The sequence below is a fragment of the Syngnathoides biaculeatus genome, chromosome 6 (genome assembly GCF_019802595.1).
Source record: "Syngnathoides biaculeatus isolate LvHL_M chromosome 6, ASM1980259v1, whole genome shotgun sequence".
Taxonomy (NCBI): Eukaryota; Metazoa; Chordata; class Actinopteri; order Syngnathiformes; family Syngnathidae; genus Syngnathoides; species Syngnathoides biaculeatus.
Window position 1 is genome coordinate 19280212 of NC_084645.1, and position 22254 is coordinate 19302465.

A 22254-nucleotide genomic window follows, 5' to 3' on the forward strand; every position below is an offset into this window, starting at 1 on the left:
GGAATTGTAAAGGGACATCAGAAGACGCTCGCGGCGCAGTAGACGAAGCTTCTCGGCTCACCCGAACAGAGTTCCTCGGAATCGGGCCGCAAATGCCAGCAGAGAATTACACGATGTTACTCAACTCACTTCAACGCGGTTCACTGGCAGAAAGGTGCAACCAAGGCAAGCTTTGATGTGAAAATGGAAGGCAAACCGGCCAACGGGGCAACCGCGACCCTGCGGGGCAATGCTGTAAAGCTGTCATGCAGAAGCGTCCATATTTCAAAAGGGTGCGAAAGGGAGATGGTGGATTTGGCCCTTTGCCGGTGGGTCCGGACTGTTACCTCCGCGGTCAGACCTGCCGACGTGGTCGATCCCAAATGGGAGCGAGCCTGTTGGAAAAGGTCACAGTGCTGCTGCAAGACTTCAGTGACTTGCTCAAAGTAATCAATCGGGTCATAACATTTGATGACATTTTCACGAGTTCTTCATTTGGAATCAATGCAAGACATTGAATCCAGCAATTAAACGGGGGGTCTCCGAGGAACTGGTCGCCAGCCGTTTGCAGGGCACACATAGAGACCGACAACCACTGGGACTCGCATTCACACCTCCAGTCAAGGTGGCGTCGAAACCATCCTTCCTTCCGTTGACTGGCAGGACTTGGGTCCACCGCAATGGCGCAATCCGGCATCGAGCGCTGCGCGCGGCCGGCTGCGACGTTAACTCAAAGAGGAAAATGACGCACAAGTCTCCGGGGTCTGGAACGCATCACAGCGTTTCGCGCAGGACTGCAATCGACAGTATTTGGTTGGTGGTTCTGGGGGCTTAAGTTAGACCGGGACGCATCTACGCAATACAAACAAGCAGTCGCGCTCAAAATGCAACATTCGAGGACCGCGCAAAGAAACCGGCGATGTGGATCATGAGCAGACACGCAGAAGGAGCACAATTTCCAAGCAGCCAAAATTGGATTGTGCTGGCCCGTCACACAAAAATGTACACGTGGGAAGTTTTTTTTTTTTTTTTTTTTTTTTTTAAAGCCATGCGTCTATGGCAACACATTTGGATCGAGGAAGCGCACTAATTCCTCCGGGCTCACGAAAGCGAGCGGCCGACAATGAGTTCTGAACGTCACGCCGGCGTGCTAAAGTTGGATATAAGCTTCTCCGTGTGTATTGTCAATAACTTTGCAATGGACTGGCCATTTTAGGCCACAAACCGGATTATTAAAAAAAAAAAAAAAAAAAACACGAGTTTGTAAGCGGGGGCCTCAAAAAAAAAAAAAAAAAAAAAAAAAGTGCTTCAATGTAACGGGACAATCGGCTGAAAAGAGACGGACAAAAAGCCTCCATGCCCTGAAGAAAGGAAACCTAAATCAGAATACTTTTGACACATAATCCTTTGCGGGAAAACATTTTGCCCAGTTTTGGACGTTTAAAAAAAAAAAAGAAGGGGGGGGGGGGAGATTTATGACCGCTGAGAGCGAGAAAGAACGACGCAAACAAGTGAACCCGTCCGTCAACAGGGGGCTCAGCTCCTCCGCCAACAGCAAAGTCATCGAGTCAAGGCGGACATTTTTCCTTTCGGACCTGCCCGGGCCGGAACGACCCCGGCGCGACCCCAAAGCTGAGGTTGGCTCGGCCGGCCCGCGGCACTTCATCAAGTCGCCGACGCTTTCTCGGCTCGCTGCGTCGGGCGGGCGGGGGCCGACTCGCCATAACCGCCTTCTTTCCACAAAGAAACAAAAAGCTCACTCAAAGCTCTCTCGTCTGTCCAAGCGCAATCATCGCGTGCAATAAATCAGCGCTCGGAAAAGTCCAACCCTCCTGGGTTGGTACCCTTGGAAATGTGGCCAAAAGTTGCACAAAACAAGTTATCGACTGCCTTTTGATTGGACTTGAATGCTGGACGGATTCCGTTTCGAAATGAATGAATTTCATCTGAAAAGTTGAACTTTACGTTGCCCCCGCGGAACCAATCGCACTGAAGCGGGGGGCGGGTCTTGCGCGGCATTTCGGAGAAGGTCTGTGAAGTGGGACGGGCCCTTTCCGGGTTCCGGCTGGCCCTCCGACGCGATCGGGACGGGCCCGCTTTCCGGGCTCCGGCTGGCCCTCCGACGCGATCGGGACGGGCCCGCTTTCCGGGCTCCGGCTGGCCCTCCGACGCGATCGGGACGGGCCCGCTTTCCGGGCTCCGGCTGGCCCTCCGACGCGATCGGGACGGGCCCGCTTTCCGGGCTCCGGCTGGCCCTCCGACGCGATCGGGACGGGCCCGCTTTCCGGGCTCCGGCTGGCCCTCCGACGCGATCGGGACGGGCCCGCTTTCCGGGCTCCGGCTGGCCCTCCGACGCGATCGGGACGGGCCCGCTTTCCGGGCTCCGGCTGGCCCTCCGACGCGATCGGGACGGGCCCGCTTTCCGGCCTCCGGCTGGCCCTCCGACGCGATCGGGACGGGCCCGCTTTCCGGGCTCCGGCTGGCCCTCCGACGCGATCGGGACGGGCCCGCTTTCCGGGCTCCGGCTGGCCCTCCGACGCGATCGGGACGGGCCCGCTTTCCGGGCTCAGGCTGGCCCTCCGACGCGATCGGGACGGGCCCGCTTTCCGGGCTCCGGCTGGCCCTCCGACGCGATTTTGTTGCGTCTTTCGCAAAAGTCTTCATTTGTTTTGTGGCTGGAATGCAAAAGTCTTCCACGGGTTGTGATAGCGTTTGGCTCTGCCGGGCCACCGTAGCGTCTCCGCATCTGGAAGAAAGAGCAAGAAGAACGCGGAGAAAGCGGAAAGCCGCAAAAAGCGCAGCGACCGAGTCGGCCGTCCAACCGATGATTAGCGACAACACGTGATTATTATTATTTTGTCATGATTTGATCAAACGTCTGCGGGCTTTGTGAATCACACCCCCGTCCGACCGCACCTCGGAAAAGCTGCCGAGCTTCGACGCCGGCTGAGGTCGCGCGCGTTACAAATAATGAGAGGATGCCGGCGAAGTTCCAGCGAGGCTCCGGCGTCACGTCCCGCTTCTCCTCCGCCTCTTGTCTGCACCTCGGTGAAAAATAAACTGTGACCGTGGTTCGGACCGACGCGCCCCATGTGACGACTTGATGGATTTCATTTCCGTGGCAAAATGTCACGCGGTGCACTTTGAAGTTGGGAGAAGTGACTTTTTTTTTTGTTTTTTTTTTTTTTCCCAAAGCACGTCACGGTTGGGAGAAATCTAGCAAACGTTTGGAATTGCGCACTTAGCCTGCCGGTTACGACAGCGCAACGTTGTGGATTGTCGTGCTCAACAACGGACCAATCCAGACGGGGACACCCTAAAAATGTCGTTTCAAGACCACCACAGAGCAAAAGAGTCTTTCGTTTGAATTTTCTTTCGCCGGCCCAGAAAAACGCCATCTGCGACTCTTTCAAAGCACAGCGTGCAAACATCTCAGTTCGTCTCGCGGCGAGTCGTGTATTGAAGAAACTTAGTCGAGCGTAACATTCTGTTGGGTCTCACCATCCCCTCAAAACCCTCGGCGAGAAGCGAGAGTCCTCCTGCGTCGAGGTTTTTATGCCTTGTCGATGTCAGAATCCTGGCCGCCGTCAAAAGAGCCGGAACGCTGAAGTCCTGGCCCGCCCGAGCCGCACTTTTTATCTGCTCAGCAAAAAGATTGATCAAGTTTTAAGATTTGCAGAAAATGAGAGCGAGGCGCGCGACAAACTCGCTGGCCGCCGACAGGAATTTGTTTCAACTCCCCGCGAGCCCTTCCGCTTGTTTTGTTCTGGCGATAAATCTGCAGAATCGCACCCTTGGGGGACACTTCCATTGACTCGATGCGGGAGTTGAAAAATGTCTTCCATCTCATCTCATTGTTGGGGTTTCCCACAAGATGGATTCCTGGAAATTTGGCATCTGGCTTTTGGAGACCAGGACCGAGGATGGCAGATAAGATGCAGCCGACCGTTTGTCACGTTCGTGCTTGCGGAGCGAGAGTCCAAGAGAATCTCGGGAATATCGGACGTCAGAAGTCCGGCCGCGAAAAGCGCATTGAGTAACCTTGCATCAGAAGAAATTTGCTTTGCTTGAAATGAGCGGATCAGCAGCCCGCCGGGCCGCCGTCGCCGTCCTCCTCCCGGACTTGGGTCGACGTCCGGCGCAAAGCAAAGCCGGCGCTTGTCTCGTGTTGGCCATCATCCAAAGTTGCGGCTCTCTTTTTCCTCTTGACGCGAGACGATCCGACAAGGGTTGGGTGAGCTTTGAAGATGACGAAACACGATCAACTTTTTAGCCAGGCAGATTTTCCAGTTCACCTTGAAGGCGTTCATATTGGGAGGTTGCGCCGCATTCCGGATGAATTCCGAGCGTGTCTTTGTGCGTGCGTGCGTGCGTGCAAGTGCGGAACCAGGAACCAGAAAAAAAGAAAAAGTCTGCTCTACTCCCACGGTGGAAAAACTGATGTTGCTTAAATTGCACTGTTGGCCATTTGTGCGTGTGCGCACTCGACGGCACGCACGAATGACTTTTTTTTTTTTTTTGGGCGGGGGCATCGACCCCCGCGGCGCTTTTTGCGCTTTCCCGTTCCACACACTGTAGACAAAGATCCATACGTGCAGGTGTGGACTCAGTTTTGTGTTTACGAGCGCGCCAGTGAGTAAGTGAATGTTTTGTTTTGCTTGATTGTGTTTACCGTAAAGCTGCCGCCTACTTGCCAGCGGCCACCAAAACGTACATTTACCGGCTCACCCTTCCGACCTGCTCCACGGGATTTCACTTCCTTTGAAGAAAACACAAACGCTGGCGATCAAAATATGTTTTGGCGGTCGTCCAAGTTATTAGCGTCTGCAGTATTCCTCAACGTGGCTTCGAGGGCCGAGCGCACTTGGGGAAGTATCTTTTGCGAGCCGCTCTGTCTTTCCCTCAGGCCTTTTTTTTTTTTTTCTTTTTCAGACGCTTTCGATTGGCTGGCCAGAGAAATACCAAAAGCTGCTGCAATGGCAACAGTGATGAAGATGAAGGCTGCCAAGTAGTAGCCGGCGGACCCAAAGGAAGAGCTGGGGAGGCACAAGGCGCAAGAGGGTTTTTCATTTTGTGAATCAACATCAACATGTACGTCATAGAATCAAAACAAGGTGACTTGAAAAGTCCAGAAAAGCCTGGTTACAAATAACCGAGGCCACCCCACCAAAGGAAACGAGCGGAAGCGAAAGAAAGCAAAGCGAGCCCGCCGACCGGACAACGAGGCACACGAGACGCGAGTGGGTGGAGGGAGCCCATCGGTAGACTCGAGGGACGGGTCGAACCAGACCGGGAGCGACGTGAAGAAGAAGAAGAAGCGGCAGCGGAGAAGGTCAAAAAGAAAGCCGTCGGGGTGCTCGCGACGCTTGCGCTGACTTGCCAACTGAAATGATTGACTCGGATCTCCGGGAGTTGGCATTCCAGATTCCAAATGTGCCAGGGTATCGCGTGTCCTCGTGCGCCCTCCGATGTCACCGGCTTCATCGCTCATCGCCGTGACGACATGATGGGCAACAGCTGGCCGACACGTTTGTTTCCATTCGGGGGTGGGATGAAGGAGGACTCGAGGAGGCGAGGCCGAACCTCCTCAGGTGGCTCACCGGCGCAATTGACCCCTCCGGACAGGGCACTCAACCACGCCTCCCGAAGTGACGTCACGCCGCGTGCGCTGACGTAAGACAAACAATTTGTAAAAAATGGCAAATACAATACAATACATTGTTAACTGAGAGAGACGCCGTGCTTCTGATTTCATTCAATCAGTCACACGGGGCAATGTTATGCTAGCGGAGAACGTCTCATTCATTTATACGAGACGTGGATTGAAAATCAAATACGGGGCATATCTTCGTTGATATCAGATGGATTGAGTTGACGACGCGGTCTTCCGCAAAGTTTGATCCATCGGAGGCATTTTTCGGACCGGGTCTTCGCTTTTGGAAAGGGTACGAATCGAAGTCCCACCGACTCGCCTTTCGGGATACCCGTCGTCACTATTGCAAAGTCCGTGACTACGCCTCTTAACCGTATTTTTTCTCAAATGCGCGATAAAACGCTAACTAAACCTATACTTGGATCATGCAATGTTGACTGAGAAAATGGCGGGGGCAAAAACGGGCTCTCTGGCCTCTGATTGGTCAGTGACGCGGATTGCGCAATATCCACGGAGGGGTCAATTTCATGAAGTCAAAAAGAAAACGAAAAAGAAATTGGAGCTTTTTGCTCGGAGCCGAGTCGGGCTCCGGCGCTCAACGAGGCCCCAGTGGGGAGAAGCGCCAGAGAAAATGGATGGACGGGTGGTGGCCACTCTGTTTCCTGCCATCGCTTGGATTTCAAACAAAGACACGGCGCGCCACATCGGCCTCGCGGTTGTGACGGAGAAGGAAGGCGACCACCGCCCGCTCTCGACGAGCGCTTGGCCGCAACGCGCCGTTGATGGACTTGCGCGTACGTGGACTTGTTCACTGCATGGAAAGGCTTCAACGGAAGATTCGAGATCTAAAGGACGTCGCGTTTTAGGAACCGAGGCGCGTTCTAAATGTTGGCCGTCTTCGGTGCTGTACAATTGTTTTGGATTGTCATTGGCGTCATTTGTGACGGCGGCTCTTTTTAGCCATCTTCGTCAAGGTGGGGACCAACCTCGCTGTGGCTCTCAGATGACTTCAAAGATTTTTATAGAATATCTAAACAGTTTCGATCGATTTGAATTTCGTGTTTTTTTTTTTGAAAGAGGCCATTCTCGACTCCCCACAACTGCAGTCAAAAGTGGGGCAAAAGCCACTGGCACGTGGCAAGTGGTCCGAGGAGGAAGCCGTCTTTCCCAAATTGTTCTGAAGCTCGCTTGTCCTCCTAAGATGAAGAATTGAAAAAAAAAAAAAAAAAGATCAAATAGGAACGAGGCTCAGCGAGACGGTCGGCGGCCGCGCAGAAGGGTGCAGAAATCATCTCCAGATGAACGACATTCCATCTTGTCCGAGCCCGGCTCAGGGTGTGTGCGTCTTTCTGGTGGTTTGGGAAGTCTGGGACGGGATTTCGGTCTCAGACGTTGCACAACCCCGGACTCTGACTCACCCCCCCCAGCCCGCACCCGAGAAAAATCATTTTGATTCTAATGAGCCTTCACGACGGTCCTGGTCATGTTTTTCATTGATCCGGCGCAGGCGTCGTTGGTCAATCTGAGTCCAGATATCTCTGGGGCGGGGTCGGGTGCCGTAAGGACGGGGGGGGGGGGGGGCATCTGGGGATCCTTAATTTTCAATTTCAAAAAACCCAGACGCTCGTCTCCAGATGGGAACGATGCCATTGTCGGCACGAAGCTTGAGATGAGCGAGTGCGCTTCCACCCTCCCCTCGCTGCATGCGTGACTGCGTGCGTGTTTGCGCGCGCCAACCGCAATTTCTTTCCTGTTTTTACAATCCTTCTCTCGTCTGTATTTGATTTGAACCCCCCCCCCCCCCCGACACACACACACACACACACACACACACCCGTGTGGGCCGCCCAAGTGATCAGAGCCGAAAAGACTGCGGGGCTTTTGGGCGTTGCGCACAATAAAACATGAAATACAATACGACATAAAACTGGTCGAATCCCCGTAAGGTAAACGAGGAATTTTATTGTGGGAACCTGAGCAACTAATGCGTATCTCGCTGTTTTAGTTGGACATAAAACTTGAAGACATCAATTGATATTCTTGACTGCTTCGGGCAGGCCTACCAGGAGAGCGGCTCAGGTTGTGAACGGTGAGCTGAAATAAGTATTGAACACATCCTTTTTCTCACTAAAAACTACTCGCAAAGATGTTATTGAGCCGAAACCCAAGTACACAACGACGAAAGGCAGGTGTCAAATTCTGGTTGCGGCCAGATCGTCATCAATATGTCTGACCAAAGTGTTCCTTTGTCGTCAAAAGATTGACTTGACATATTTGAAGGTAAAAGTATTTTGCCCCACAGCAAACTCCGTTCGACACGTCGATGGAATGAATGGTCGACGGCGCGCGCGGCACATCGGCTGTGTCTGCGCTCGCTGTCCTACGTCAACGTTCGGCGCCAGAAGCAGGCCGCGAAGCCGAGCCGAGCCGAGATGAGGAAATCAGCGGCAAACGGGAAGTAGCCGAGTTCCAGTTACGGCCCTCCTTCTCTCGCGTCTGTAAATCTCGCCCCGCTATTGTTTGAATAACAACGTCGGCCAAGCAGCTCGAGTGCCAGACATCGCACGCTGTAGCGCAGAGTTGCGCCAGGAACGGGCGAAGGCCGACGGCTTGAGAAAACAGCCAACGCCGCTGACTCAGCAGAGGAGTAGAATGGAACCCCCAGCCGCGATAGCCCCGCCATCGCATTTTCTCGCACCTTTTCCTCGTCAGGTCTCCCTCGCCGACCTTCCCTAATTGTGTCAACTTTGATCATTTCTGCGCCTCTTCTTTCGAAGGGAAAGACACAAATATCTGCCGATTGGCTTTCCGGCGTCGTGTTTTCGAGGTTCAAGAAGAAAGTTACGTCGGCGAAGACGTCGGCGTTTTTTTTTTTTTTTTTTGCTGGTGATCATCAGGTACCGTTAAATGAAGAGCATTCAAAGTCGCAAAGTCCGCCCCGCTTGGCTTTCACATATGTGAGCAATCAAAAAAGACCAAGGAGACTTTTCTTTCTGCCCAACGGGATGCTTTTTTTCTTCAACTCACGTTTAAATGCTTTGCCCCACCCACCCCATTTGGCAATCGCCGTCGTAAGAAAACCAGAGGCGGGCACGCTGCGCCACACCCCTCGATCGCGCCGCCCTGGCCGATCGTCGACGCTCACCCGCATCCTTAAACTGCGACCGATTTGAAGCGCTGCCCCTCCGTGCGTGTTCGAGTTGCAGCTGCTTCAAGGTTTTCAATTACGGTAACGTCATCATTTGCCAAGTATGTCAAAAGTGAGGAATTTGTCTGACAAGAAGCGGCCAGAGCTGCACTAGTGTGACAAAAAGCAGCTTAGCAATAGAAGCTTACCGGTGACGTGGGAATGCTGATGTGTTTCCAGTACCGGGGGCAAATTCCTTCCTCCAATAAAGCTGATTCTGATTTTTTTTTTTTTTTTTTTGGGGGGGGGGGTAAATGATTGCAGAAATAACGCAGCTTTCAGCATCTTGAAAAGTCCAATAAATACAGCTGACAGATGTGACAACAATCCCAAGACAAAAGCAAAAAATGGCAGCAACGTTTGAAGAAGCTCAGGGCAAGAGAGAAGAAGCGGTTTGAAGGTCTGCTGGTTTTGGTTTTCATTTGTTCGGGAGTCCCGACCTGAGGCAAGGAGCTGGAAGAGGCGGTGGCCAGGATGTGGCAATTCCAAGAGGATTTTGCCTGCTCGCCTTCGAAGGTGGCTGGGGTGCTTCGGACAATCCTTTCAGCAGTTTTTATTGTCTATTGCAGTCGCAGTTTGTCCTTTTTGTGGGAGCACCAAACCACACTGTGATGGATGAACACAGGACCGATTCGATGACCGCTGTCTCGAACTGCCTCGACAGCTCCTGTGGCTTTCTCAGAAGCCGCAGGAAATGCTTCCTCTGCGGCGCCTTTTTGAGGTTGCAGCTGATTATTGGTCTCCCGCTTCAGGTCCTGAGAGACTGTAATTCCCAGGAACTTGAAGGTCTTGACCGTCGACGCAGGGCATTTGGACAGGGTTGGGGGAAAGGGGCACCATCGGCCTCCACGTTCATCTTCAGTTATTGTCTCGCGCATGTTCAGCTCCACGTTGTGCCGCCCGCACCAAAGCTTCAAGCCAACTCAACTTACTGTCCGTAAGCGGACTGGTCACCGTCTTCGATGAAGCCAATGACCACGGAGTTTGACAGCCCAGGTGTGTGGCGGTGAAGTCATGCGCGTGGAGAAAGAGCAGCAGAGGGAGGACGTATCCTTGGGGTGCCCCGCCGGTGCTGGTGGTGCGTGCGGATGGGGTGGCGTCCCCCAATCTCACCTGCTGCCAATCCAGGCGGGACGCTGAGCTGAAAGGTGTGGAAGCCATTTGGAGAGGTGGCTGTGGAGGTTTTGACCAACGTATTCAATAGAATACTAGCAGGAAAGAAGATGCCAGAAGAATGGAGGAAACGTGTGCAAGTTCCCATGTTTAAGAACAAAGGCGACGTTCAGAACCGTGGAAACAACCAAGATGTTGAGCCACACAATCAACTTATGGGAAAGAAGTAGTGGAGGCTAGACTCAGGACAGAAGGAAGCATCTGCGTATCAACAGGACGGTTCCATGCCGAGAAAGAGGACCACAGATGCGCCATTTGCCTCGAGGATGCTCGCGGAAAAGTACAGAGAAGGTCAGAAGGAGCTACACTGTGTCTTTGGGGACCTCCAGAAAGCCGATGACAGAGTACCAAGAGAGGAACTGTGGTACTGCACGCGCAAGTCTGGTGTGGCGCAGAAATACGTTACAATAGTGCGGGACGTGTATGAGGGGAGCAGAACAGCGCTGAGGTGTGACAGAGGAATTGAAGGTGGAGGTGGGACTGCATCAGGGCTCCGCGCTGAGCCACTTCCTGTTTGCGGTAGTAACGGAGGGGCTGACAGACGAGGTTGGACTGGATTCCCCTTGGACCGAGGTGTTCGCCGACGATATTGTGATCCGCAGTGGAAGCGAGACGGAGGTACGCACTGGGAAGGAGAGGAAGGAAGATTAGCCGGAGTAAAACAGAATATACGGAGGAGGAATACTGACGCTCCAGGGAGAAGAGATAGCGAGGCTGGACGACTTCAAATACTTGGGGGTCAACAATCCGGAGCAATGGAGAGTGCGCTAAGGAAGAGAAGAAACGGGTCCAAGCGGGGTGGAGCAGTTGGCGGAAGGTGTCTGGTGTTCTATGTGACGGGAGAGTCTCCGCCAGGATGAAGGGCGACAGCGGTGGGGCCGGTGAACCCGTGATGGACGGATTCGAGACGGACGGTGGCCCTGAAGAAACAACAGGAAGCAGAACTGGAGGTGGCAGAAATGAAGATGTCAACAGGTTGGATAGGATTAGAAATGAGCTCAGCCAAAGTTGGAGGTTTTGGAGACCAGGTGAGAGAGAGAGAGAGAGAGAGAGCGCAGACTTCCATGGCCACGAGAGAGTCTGAGGATGGCGCTGCCGTGCTGAAGAGCGAGAGAGAGAGGAAGACCAAAGAAAAGGCTGATGAGGACGTGAGGACAGTGGAAGATGCACGAGATAGGCGAAGATGGAAAAGGACGACGGATCGCGAGAAAAAGAAGACCTCAACACCTTGGAGCAAGCGTCATTTTCTCCTCTTTGGACTCAAATGTGCCTTTTGATGACGGACTTGACGTTGAAAACGGGTTAGCTTGGTTTTACAAACGAAACATTTCTCTGATACGGTTTCTGTAAATTGTCATGTGAGGCCCTGAAGAACATCAGTTATTGTAATTTGATCAAGATCTCTTTCTTCATGATCTTTTCTATCCAAGGGTTAGGGTGTCATTATCAAAGCCGCCTATCCTCACAAGGGTCGCAGGGAAGCTGGAGGCTATCCCGGCTAGCTTCGGGCGCGAGTCAGTCGCGGGGCAGGTATCGATCCCACGACGCCGCCAGTGACTCTTCCCTTTCTATACAATGTCGTTTATCGTAGAGGTGCACTCGCGTCACAAATGGTTCTTATTTCTTCTTCCTCGGGGTCAGAAGAGAAAATAAGAGCGTGTGAGGTCGCCCCCTGGGCGCAAGCGTGGGAAGCGCGACCGCCCCGCCGGCCTCCAAACGTACCGCGAGGACGTTGCGCTCACAACCCTCGCATGAGGTCCGGCGGCTTCCGGAGCCGAGAACAGGAAAAGCCAAAGGAAGACGACTTGCTGACTTTTTTCCCTGTTCTTGGCTCTCCGTTGGTGTGCGACGCAATTTCTCCACCGGGACACTCTGGAACACTTGGACACTTGCGTAAAAAAAGTAAGGTCTTTATTTGAACATGGGCAAACATAAATTAAAAACTCTTTGGTGAAAGCAGGCACGTGTGGAATAATCAACAAACGTCAGCGAGCGAGCGAGCGAGCGCACACAGTCGTGAGATACATAAATCAGGGATGAGAATGACAATTTGGGGGGTGTCGAGTTTCCTCCTGGATATCTTTTGCCGGGAATGTCCACTTTTTGTATGTGTTCGGTGAGACATGTTGATACCGTTTTCGGTTCCACTTTTTTCAAGCCATGCCCGTCTGAGACACTTTTTGATTCCAGCGTCCTTGTCAATTGCCCTCGCTCGATCTTCACCCTTTTTTTCTCACGCTTTCGCCACCGTAAAACTTTGAACGCACCGTCGCTCAGTTGGCGCGCCATTACTTGGCTACCGAACAGGTTCCACTGCGATTTCTGACCACCGACGACACGTGTACACGGCAATGGCGAAACTCCACTAACCACTAACACCATACGATTGGATCGTTATACTCTGTTGTCTGCCGCAAACGACTTTGAACGTTTATGTCGGAAAATGCAAATATTTACATAAGTTAGAACGGCAAACGATAGTCGCGCTCGTGCTAGCACTAAGCCCAACTCGCAGCCCGCCACCGAGAGGCAGGCGCACGATACCCCCCCCACACCCCCCACCCCCCCCCCAAAAATTTTTTTTTTTTTTTTTCTCAACAGATTTACGCTTATCTCGAGAATGGTCATTTTGGTCTGGAAAAAGTCGGAAAATTCTCATCCCTGATAAATACAGAACTCGTGTTTTTGTCAACAGAAAGCATGCCTACGATTTTCCGAGTGCCGCGCAGACTTCAAAGACACACGACTTTGTCGAAAAGGCCACTTTAGCAATGAGCCGCCTCCGTACTGGATTACTGTAACTAATAAATAAATAGTTGGCGCATTTACCTCGACGGCGAGCCAAATGAAAACCAAAAAATAAGTTAAAGACAAACCAAAGTCAATTTGGTCGCCCCCCCTTTGAAAAAGTCTTTGAACGGCGTTCAAGAGCAGACAGTCCCGCTATCTGCATCGTTGTTGTTTTTTTCGTGGCCCGCGGCAACGCCGAGCGTCCCCGTGCGGTGGAAAAGGTCGCAAATTTCAAGTCCCGGAGGATTCGAGCCCGTCGGCTGGGGCTTCCGACTAACTTGCCGGCGCTTATCGTCAAACTTTTTACTTGCGCGTTCGTTCAGAAACTCCCGTCGGATTTGCGGGGCCTTTTTCCACCTCGGGGACTCTGATCCGTCGCATCCGAAGCGGATTACGGCAACCCCCGTCAAAAGGTGGCCTTTTAACCCCCCCGAATGGGCCCCCTCTTTCCAAGTGGCTTAGCGCCGCCGGCACCTTCTGAACTCGCGCAAGCGTACGTTCCTCTCACAAGTCAGGAAGGAACCTTTTCCGCTGGGGTCCTTAAAGCTGTATAGACGGCGCCCTGCTTCAATGGTGACTTTGGTTTGTTTGACTCAATGAAATCCATTTTACCTGGAAGGTGTTTTCACAACCTTAACACGTCTTAAAAGATACTGCGGCGCTCCCAAAGCCGCCGGGAACTTTTGCTGCTTTCCATTTGAAAGCTTGCCCAGCACAAACGCAAGAAGGAAAACGATGGCACGAGAGCATAACTGGCAAATGAGAAATCAATGTTTGGAGAAATCATTGACGTTTGATACGCTGCAATACAAGACTGGAGCGTCGCCGGGAGGCCGAAAGTTTGCTGTGATCATTTTCGTTTCCATGTGACTGCTGACTTGCGTACAAGTGCGGGAGGGAAATGTAAGCTCGTTCTTCCGCTTACAAAAATTCCCCGCCGCCTCGTCACCGCCGCCAAATGTTAGCGAGCACGCATCCTGGCGCTCTTATCGACGTGCTGGGTCCTAGTTCATCGCACGACAACGTTTCAACTCAGATTTTGGAAGTGGGTGCAAGTCAAGCCTTTTTAAGTGCGCCTCACGGTGGTGAAAATACGCCATGGAATCAAAGCGCTCCCTTCTTGAACACTCATTTTCTCCCTCCCCCACACACATCCACAAGCCACTTGGCCGGCGACGTCCAATCACATTCACGAAATCCGCATCGGCCCGGGCCATACAGGGGCGGGGTCTAGCCTCGGGTCATTCCCGATACTTGCGCTATTCTGACGTTTGACACGTTATTAAAACGCCCAGGAAGGCTCCGGACAGCGAATCGGCCGGACTCCGCCCGTCCGTCGTGTCTTTTTCAGTTCATTCCGGTCTAGTTTTTCCGGCCGCAAAACGAGAGAGCACAATTACGCATCGTCGGAACTGCCGTCAAGCCCCTCGAAAGGCGGCCTGAGCCGCTCAACGCGAATTGTCGTCGTCACAGCGAGCGCCACCCACCGTCGCGCAGCTCAGAGGCTCTCGGCAAAGCCGCCATAAACTCCTCTTTGCAGTGCGGATTTTGCTCACGCCGAAACTTTGGCTACCGACGCGCAAATACGTGACCGCGCCTCCTGCGGCAATCGAGCGAGTCGGGTGGAGCGAAGGCCGCACCCCAAGAACTAAACGGAATCGCGTCGTCGTGAACGTAAAAAATGTTTTTGCGGAAAACGTGGACAGCCGCGGCTGAGGAACTGCTTCCGCTTCCGTGACGGCGGCGCTTCGTCGCCAACAGTTCCTCAGTGGCGCCTTTTTAATGTCATGTCAGTGCCTAAAACAAAGTCAAAGTCAAATGCGATCTCAGAGAATAACAATTTGGAAAAAAAGGAGAGGGGAGCGAGTCGGGCGGGTCCGCTCGGGGGTCCTTTTCAGTTCCCCAACTTAATGGCCCCGAAGTACGTGCCCACTCCGTCGGGGTCCAGCATCCACGCGTTGGAGACGCTGACGTACAAGGCGTCCCCCTGCTCCAGCCAGAGGCCTCGGCCCTGCTGGGCGCAGTACATGTTGTAGCTGGAGTTGTCCCAGCGCATGGTGCTGCCCGTCTTCATCAGCAGGTCCTCTTTGCTGTTCTGCTTGATGCTCTCGTGGTAGACGTACTGGATGAGTTGCGTGTTGCTCACGTCCACCGAGGTCCCGCCGCCTTGGCCGCCGTCCCCGGGGTACTCGTAGTAGCGGAAGCAGGTTTTGGCGTAGACGTAGTAGAAGCCCGACTTGACCACCAGCAATTTGCCCCTGCGGTAGTCCATGCGGTGACGGTACCCGTGCGCCTCGTCCCAGTCGATGGTGATGGCGTTGGGTTCGCCGGCTGCAATGGAAAGTCACAGGTTTAGGCCGGATCCGCTGGACCTCCGTCCCGCTTTTCGCGACCGGAAGCTAGGACTAACTAGTCCGACGCGTTGATGGACGAGATAAGAAGAAGAAGAAGAAGAAGCCCTCCGGAAAGCCCGCCGGGCCACCTTCGCGGGTTTCAATCAAGTCCACAGCAAAAAAAAGATGCGGCCCGGGACGCGGTCGCCATCTTAGGAGAATAAAATGGTGTCATCTGCAAAAGCGAGACGGCTCAAATACGCGCAGTTCATTTTCGCCCCTTCTTTATCTCTCTGATGAAAGCCACGCGTGTCGCTTATCCTCATTTCCACGTGGACGAAGATGATGCGTCGTAGCGACCCCCCCCCCCCCCCCCCCGACGGGACCAGCCCAAAGGAAAAGATGACGACAAATATGTTGACGTAGGTCAGCTCTCTGGCTTGATTTATCAGCGGCATGGAAGTGGCGGTGAAACGCTTTGTTAGATCCGACGAAGGCCACACACACACGGACATTTTGGTACTGTTTGCGTCCTTCCATTATTTGTGCAACTCTCTGGATGTGGTCCAGAGTATGAAATTGCTTCACCGCCTCGGACTCCAATTTGTGCGTCTGAAATCTTCATAAATCATTGAATTATTGGCCCATCATTTCATTTATACAGACCACAAATTGTGAAATACTTCCGTGTATGTATTGCGTCTGCGTAATATGAGTTTCACGCTCTGAAAGGCTCAACCTCGCAAAAATGAAGCTTTTGCACCCGCACGTATGTTTAGCGGATTTGGGCCTTTTGCTGATGGATCTGGAACACGTGGCCTGCAATCAAAGGGGGCGGGGCTCGTGCCACGAGGACGACGGGCGTCAAAAAAACAAACAAACAAAAAAACCCCCCCGAGGTCATCGCACATCAGTTATCCTGAGAACTGAAGCAGAACTCTTCCAAAGGCGGATGAAAGCAGTTTTACAGGAGCCGCAACAGCAAACAGTTGACTATCGAGCACGTATTGAAAACCTTAGCAGAGGTCAAATGCGGGCGTTCCGTCTCGTCACATCCAAACACGCCGCCGCCGTCGGGCCCGATTCCCCCGCTTCCCATCTCCTGGGCAAATATCCTGCGCTCGGGGGGGCTGGCTGGGCTAAAAGTCACGAAAACACTAAATATTAAAATGACCGTGAGCGACTTCGCGGTTCTTAATGCCAAAGCAGAAAACGACCGGAAGCTCACGTCGTTCACAGTTTGTCTTCCATATGTAAAAAAAAAAAACAAAATCAATCAATCGGAAGAAGAGCTGGCACATAAGCCCCCCCCCCCAAAAAAAAAAGGTTTGGTCGCAATAATCACCGACTCAACAAACAAAGCAGACTTGCAGAAAGTCCACTTGAGAAGGAAAACGTGCACGCAAGTCCGTATAAGCGGATTTGTTTTTGTTTTGTTTTGTTTTTTTAAGAAGAAGAACGAATGAGTTGTGACGCATCTCATCGAGCACGAGCGAAAAGGGACGAAATCCCAAACGACACAAAGAGGACGGACTCACGCTTGGCAAAGGCTTGATGCACCTTGATGGGCAGGTGGGCCGAGGGCGGGTTCTCCTTGTGGTTCTTGAAGCGTCGGTTCTTCCTGGTGTCCCTCAGCGCGTTCAGCACCGGCTCCGTCTGCACTTCCTACCGCAAGGAGTGGACCAGACGACAGCAATTTGAAAACGGACCCGAAACGCCAGTAATAAAGCCGCAAAATGCTGTCATTCCAAATCATCGTCAAGCGCTTGACGGCGGCGCAAACGCCGTCTGATTCGGTCCAAACGCCGTTTCCAAGCGAGTAAACAGTTGCCGTCACAAAGCAACAACGTTCCCGCCCCGGCCTCGGTCTCGTCGCTGCTCTTCGGCACGCCGAGAAGGAGAAAAACCGGCCGGCGATGTGGCGGTTTCGGGCCCGATGCATGAACAAGCTGCTGAAAAGTCCTACGAGTGGAAATTTCAGCTCAAGCAGTCTCTGACAGCGCCAAGCGCCGCCTGTCGTGCGGGCGCCTTTGACGGTCTGCCGGCCCGTCGCGGGGCACGTACAAACAACCCTTCGGGCCTCTCGAAGTGAAGATTTTGAAGAATGCGGGAGGAAGAGAAGAAAAATCCGAGCGAGCGAGCGAGCAGGAATCCGCGACAGGGCGAGAGAGCGCGTCGCCATCTCGCCAAGAACCGAAACCAAAATGTACTTTTACAGCGATACAACAACAACACACTTGAGCAAAGAGCTTCACGCTACGTAAAGTAAACAAAGAGGCAAATTTCTTGCTACATTCCGGACGGGCCTCCCGAGACCAAAACGGCTCCCGGGCCGGAGCGGCCGGGAAGAAGCCGGCTGCCGTACTTCCGGAATACCGACTCCAGTGAAGATTGGGATGGAGCAATCCCCTTTATTTGGATGATCCTACAGTGAGCCGAGAACAATTTTTGACCGCGAGCCAACGAGCGCAGCATGCGTGGGCGTGTACGTGCATGTGGAATGTTCCTTCTCCGCGTCTTCAAACATTTGGCAAAACGAAGAACCAAGCGGCTCCCTCCCCAAAAATCTTTGCGTGATGAGTCAGTCAAAGCCGTCCAGGAAACTCGACGTTTTGGGTTCAGCGAACCCTACCGTAGCTCACTTCGGCCGGCGTCAAAGTCGTCTTTGGGACGAGGGTGGGCCCGTCCGGGCAGGAAAGTTCCGGAAGCCGAACCGGAGAGGCCGGACCGTGGAGCTCGCTGGTACCGGGCGGACGTGACGGCACGCGCTCCCTCGGGAGCTTCGCCTTCACCGGCGATCGCTCGACTTCCAGCTCGTCGCGCGCATTTGCGCTTCGCTAGCGAGTCTTCCTGTGGCGGGAAGCGGCCCGGCCGTACGTTGGCTAGCCCTCCTGGGGGGGGCGCCAAGCTAAAACTTACCGTCGTCGCATTGAATTGCAAAGCTCCAAAAGGGTTCCACGGTTAGGAAAAGAAGGTCCCCTGAGGCAGGTCTTGGCTTTGCCCGACGGACAAAGTCAACTGAAACTTGAGCCGAAAGACGTCAAACGGGAAACAATTCCGACGGATGCGGCAGCACCGCCGGAAACCAACACAAACACGAGACAAATTCCCAACGTGGCCACCGTCGTTCTCATCAAGCGGGCGCTGCGCAGTTGGGTGACGGGGGGCTGTCAATTCATCGATCGATCGATCGATCATTCAGTCAGTCAGTCCTTCCCACCTCCTGCTGCTCAGTGCCAGTTTTCACGCTGTCAGCTTGCAGGATTGCGAGCAAAACGCAAAAACAGGATCCAGGATCAGGCAGCACGGTAGCCTGGTGCTTAGCAAGTCCGCGTCTTGTCTGAGCTGCTGCAGGGCCGGCGCCATCCAAAATGGCGGGGCAACTTCTCACTGAAAAATTTGGCAAGCGGAAGCACTGACCTTGCATTGGAGGGCTGAGGAATTGGCAAAGTCGACTTGGAAAACAGGCCGGTGCAAAATTTCAGCCTCCGACCCCCCCCCCAAAAAAAAAAAGAAATACAATTTATAAAATGACAAATGGCCAAGGAGCATCCGGAAGCCATTTTTTTTAAGACACAGTCACGTACAGCTCCCGAAATACGCGCGAGCGAGCCGAATGGTTGTCGACGATTGGCCGGCGACCGGTCGATAGCCAAGATGGGCTCCGGCGCTCCCGCGACCGCACTGAGGACAAGCAGCTCCGATAACGGGCGGACGGATGTCATCGCTAACGTGCTAATCGTGGCCGCTAACTGTTGAAATTCATTCGTCCCCTTTTTTAGACATCGGCGGCGTTCTCGGCACGCACGATGCCGGCGGGAAAGCGGAACGGCTCGACGGCGACTCGACCTCGCCATCTGGCCATTTACACCCTGATCGCGTCAAGACCGGTTAAGGCGCGCCTGCCCGGCGCCGCTAGATCGACGTCCATTTTAAATGGACTCCGTCGGCCGTTCGCCGAGCGCTCGCGCGACAATCAGGATACGCAGACGCCGAGGAAATACGTGGAATTGCACTCACCTCCATGGGGCGTCGCGGCGCAGTGGTCAGGTCCACCTGGAGACGAAGCGGAAGAGAGGGCAGAGGTCAGAGGTCAGTGTGCGGTCGCAACAGCTCAGGCAAGCTTTTGGGACACCGGACGGGATTCTCCTTTCCAGGCCGGCTGCATCTGCGTATTTTCCAAAGTTGACTCCGTGCGTCAACGCGACGGGGAGCTCGCTCGGTTCTTCGTACGCGAGCAAGTCAACGAGACTTTGGGGCCTGTTTACAATAAGTCCAATTCCTGCAGCGGCCTCCGAGATCTCCGGGAAAGCGGCGCAGGTGTTGACGGCGGGTGATGGTCCGGCGCCAGACTGCGTTTTTTCCCCTGAGTCACGCGAGCGAGCGGTTTGTTTGCCAAGAGAACTTCGGGCCTCTTCCTCGAGGGAGAGTCCGACTACGGAAGGCATTCCGAGACCGTCGAGGGCGTCGCCGTTGTCTGGCCTCCGCCCGGCGACCCGCGGCGGGTTTAGAAAAACAAAGTACCCTCGGTTCAAGTGTGAATAACTGGACTCATATTTCTTTAATAAGGATGTCAGATGTCCTCCCCCAAACTTCCATTTTGTGGTTAGCAGGAGGTCGTGAACCCGACAGCCTCGAGCGCTCGCTCGAGTGCTCGAGGCAACTTTCTGCAGACTGAGCTGTTGTCACACTTAAAGGGACAGGACCGCCATTTCCACAACCGCTCTTCTTCTTATTATTATTATTCTTCTTATTATTATTATGACCGCTGTATAAACGAGCAGCTCAAAGAGGAGAACGGGCCTTCATTCAAAGCGGAGATAAGCCCGCTCGTCACAATCTTCTTTACTGGCCAAATATCGTGAAGCACGTCAACACTAAGGCACGACTAACGGAGTGGCCAGTCCTACAGCGCTGGTGATGGGCAACAGTTGTCACGCAGCCAAACGCGGAACTTTTGGAAAGTTTCGCGATGAAATTACCAGACAACGGTGTCACAGGTCAAAGGTCAAGCGCAAGGGGGTGGCGAGTCCCAAAGATTTTTGCCTTCTTCGTTGTCGAGAGCGGGCCGCGGACGCAAGACCGGGTCTAACAGAAGGAGCTGGAGCCACGCTCGTACGGCAAGACCGAGGACCGCGGTCCAAATGGGCAAAACGGGCGAACGGGCTCTTTTGCCTCCAGGCTGATACAAATTTTTGCTGAAACGAGCAAAGATGTCAACTAAAGCTTCCACGATTCCCATCGCCGCCATCGGCACAAATTTCGTGTCCAATTAATGGTGCATGTTTTGGGGATTTGGGAGGAAAGCAGGGAAAACCCACCCGGAGAACACGCAAACTCCAAACGGGGTTGAACCGTGAGGCCAACGCTTTCGTGATGCGGGCGGGGGGGGGGGGTAAAAACGAAAAAACAGAAGGTGAATATCGGAGCAGGACAACGGTAGGGAAGGTGGAAAGCTTTGATTGTTTTGAGGTCAAAACTCTCCTGATCTTTGCCACTGCTCCCTGGGGTGAAAAATAAAATCAAATAAAAACGTAAAAGGACTCGCGACTCTGATCCTGGGGGGCGGGGGGGGGGGGGGAGAATAAATCCTAATTTGTAAAAGTGACACGGTGGACGACTGCCTCGCAGTTGTGAGGACTGGGGTTCAAATCCCGGTTTTCCCCGTGCCAGCCCGAGTGGCTTTTCTCCGGGTAGGCCGATTTCCTCCCGCCGGCCCCAAAAGACGCAATTGGCAGCCGTGTGCAAAAAAAAAAAAAACAACAACAACAACAAAACCTGCCAGAAGTTGGAGTGAGTTTTTGGCAAGGCACTCGATCAGCAGTGTTTATGCAGAAGACCACGTGAAGACTTTTCATTCCATAAACATTTGCAGAGCGGGAGCGCAGCAGAAAGTCTTTCCAGGCGAAGCCTGACGCAGCTCAAATGTGGGAAAATACAAACGACACCACCAAAGGCCCCCCCAAAAAAGCCAAATGGAGGGACAACGTGAAGGGAAGGGCGGGGGGCGATTTGGATTTTTAGCGCTCGGCAAGTCGGAACATTTCGCCAAGTCGTTTGCGCTGCATCACGAATAAGGTTGCGGGTCTGGGGGAGGATTGAAAGGAAAAACACAGCAAAAAGTTCGCAGTCGGCCGGCCGAAGTGTCTCCATCCCCCGCGTCTTTGCGCAAACTTTTCAGTCTTGTTTTCAGCGAGCACATAAAGGGTTGTGGGGGGGGTGGGGGGTTTCCAAAATAAATGACGAGAAAAAGCAGCGGCGGGGTACGGCTCGGTTCTTACCTCCTGCAGATAACCCGTCAGGTGCAGCAGGATGGCCACGCTGGAGGCCAGCTGGAGCAGGCCCATGACCGCCAGCGTGCCGAACAGGAGCGGCCGGTGCGAGGGCTCCGCCTGGAGCCGCTGGTGGCCGCCTTCCACTTCCAGGCTCGTGCGCAGGTAGCCTCTGAACTCGCCGTGGGCGGCCGCCATGGCTCACGGTCGCTGCGTGCGGAGGGCGGGCGGACGAACGAACTCGGTTTGGACGCGCTCGATCCAAGCGGTCTTCCTGCGTGCCTGCAGCGGCGGCTGAAGTGGGCCGGGGCGCGCGGTACTCAAATAAGTCCTGAGACCGACTCCGACTCCTCCTCCTCCTCCTGCTCCTGCTCCTGCTCCTGCTCCTGCTCCTGCTCCTGCCGCTACTCGTCCAACAGTTCACAGTCCAAAGTGCGCAGTCCAGACGGAGCCGAGCGAGTGAGCGCGCTGCAGGTGGCGCGCCGGACCTTATCGCGACCGCAGGAGCACGTGACCTCGCGCAACACACAGGCAGGCTTTCTCCGCCTCTGACGTCATCGCACCAAATCCGAATCCGATATTGAGAGTAATCGGCACCAAATGGAACGCTGTGGAAAAAAAAAATATTTGGCCCGTACCACACAGCAAGCTTTTTTTTTTTTTTAAGGAATACATTGATGTGACAAGAAATACTGAACTATATTTCAATCCCATGACTACTTAGCAAATATCACTCTCACACTTATTTCTACCCCCAAAAAAAGTTGGAATTTTCTAAACGGAGTGGGTTTTTGTTGGGGGGCGGGGTACTCATCTTTTCATGTATTAATTGTTCTTTTATGTATGCACTGAAGCAGTCTATTATAA

General features: G+C 53.5%; 1 protein-coding gene across 1 annotated transcript; it reads right to left on the reverse strand.

The window, feature by feature from the left end:
- Positions 1-12559: 12559 nt before the first annotated feature.
- Positions 12560-21731, reverse strand: tnfsf11 (TNF superfamily member 11). The gene is made up of 4 exons (XM_061823232.1): positions 21397-21731; positions 19136-19171; positions 16654-16780; positions 12560-15113 (listed from the first exon to the last, which is right to left on the reverse strand). The coding sequence occupies exons 1-4, from the start codon at positions 21583-21585 to the stop codon at positions 14677-14679; spliced, it is 789 nt and encodes a 262-aa protein (XP_061679216.1). The 5' UTR covers positions 21586-21731; the 3' UTR covers positions 12560-14676.
- Positions 21732-22254: the final 523 nt, after the last annotated feature.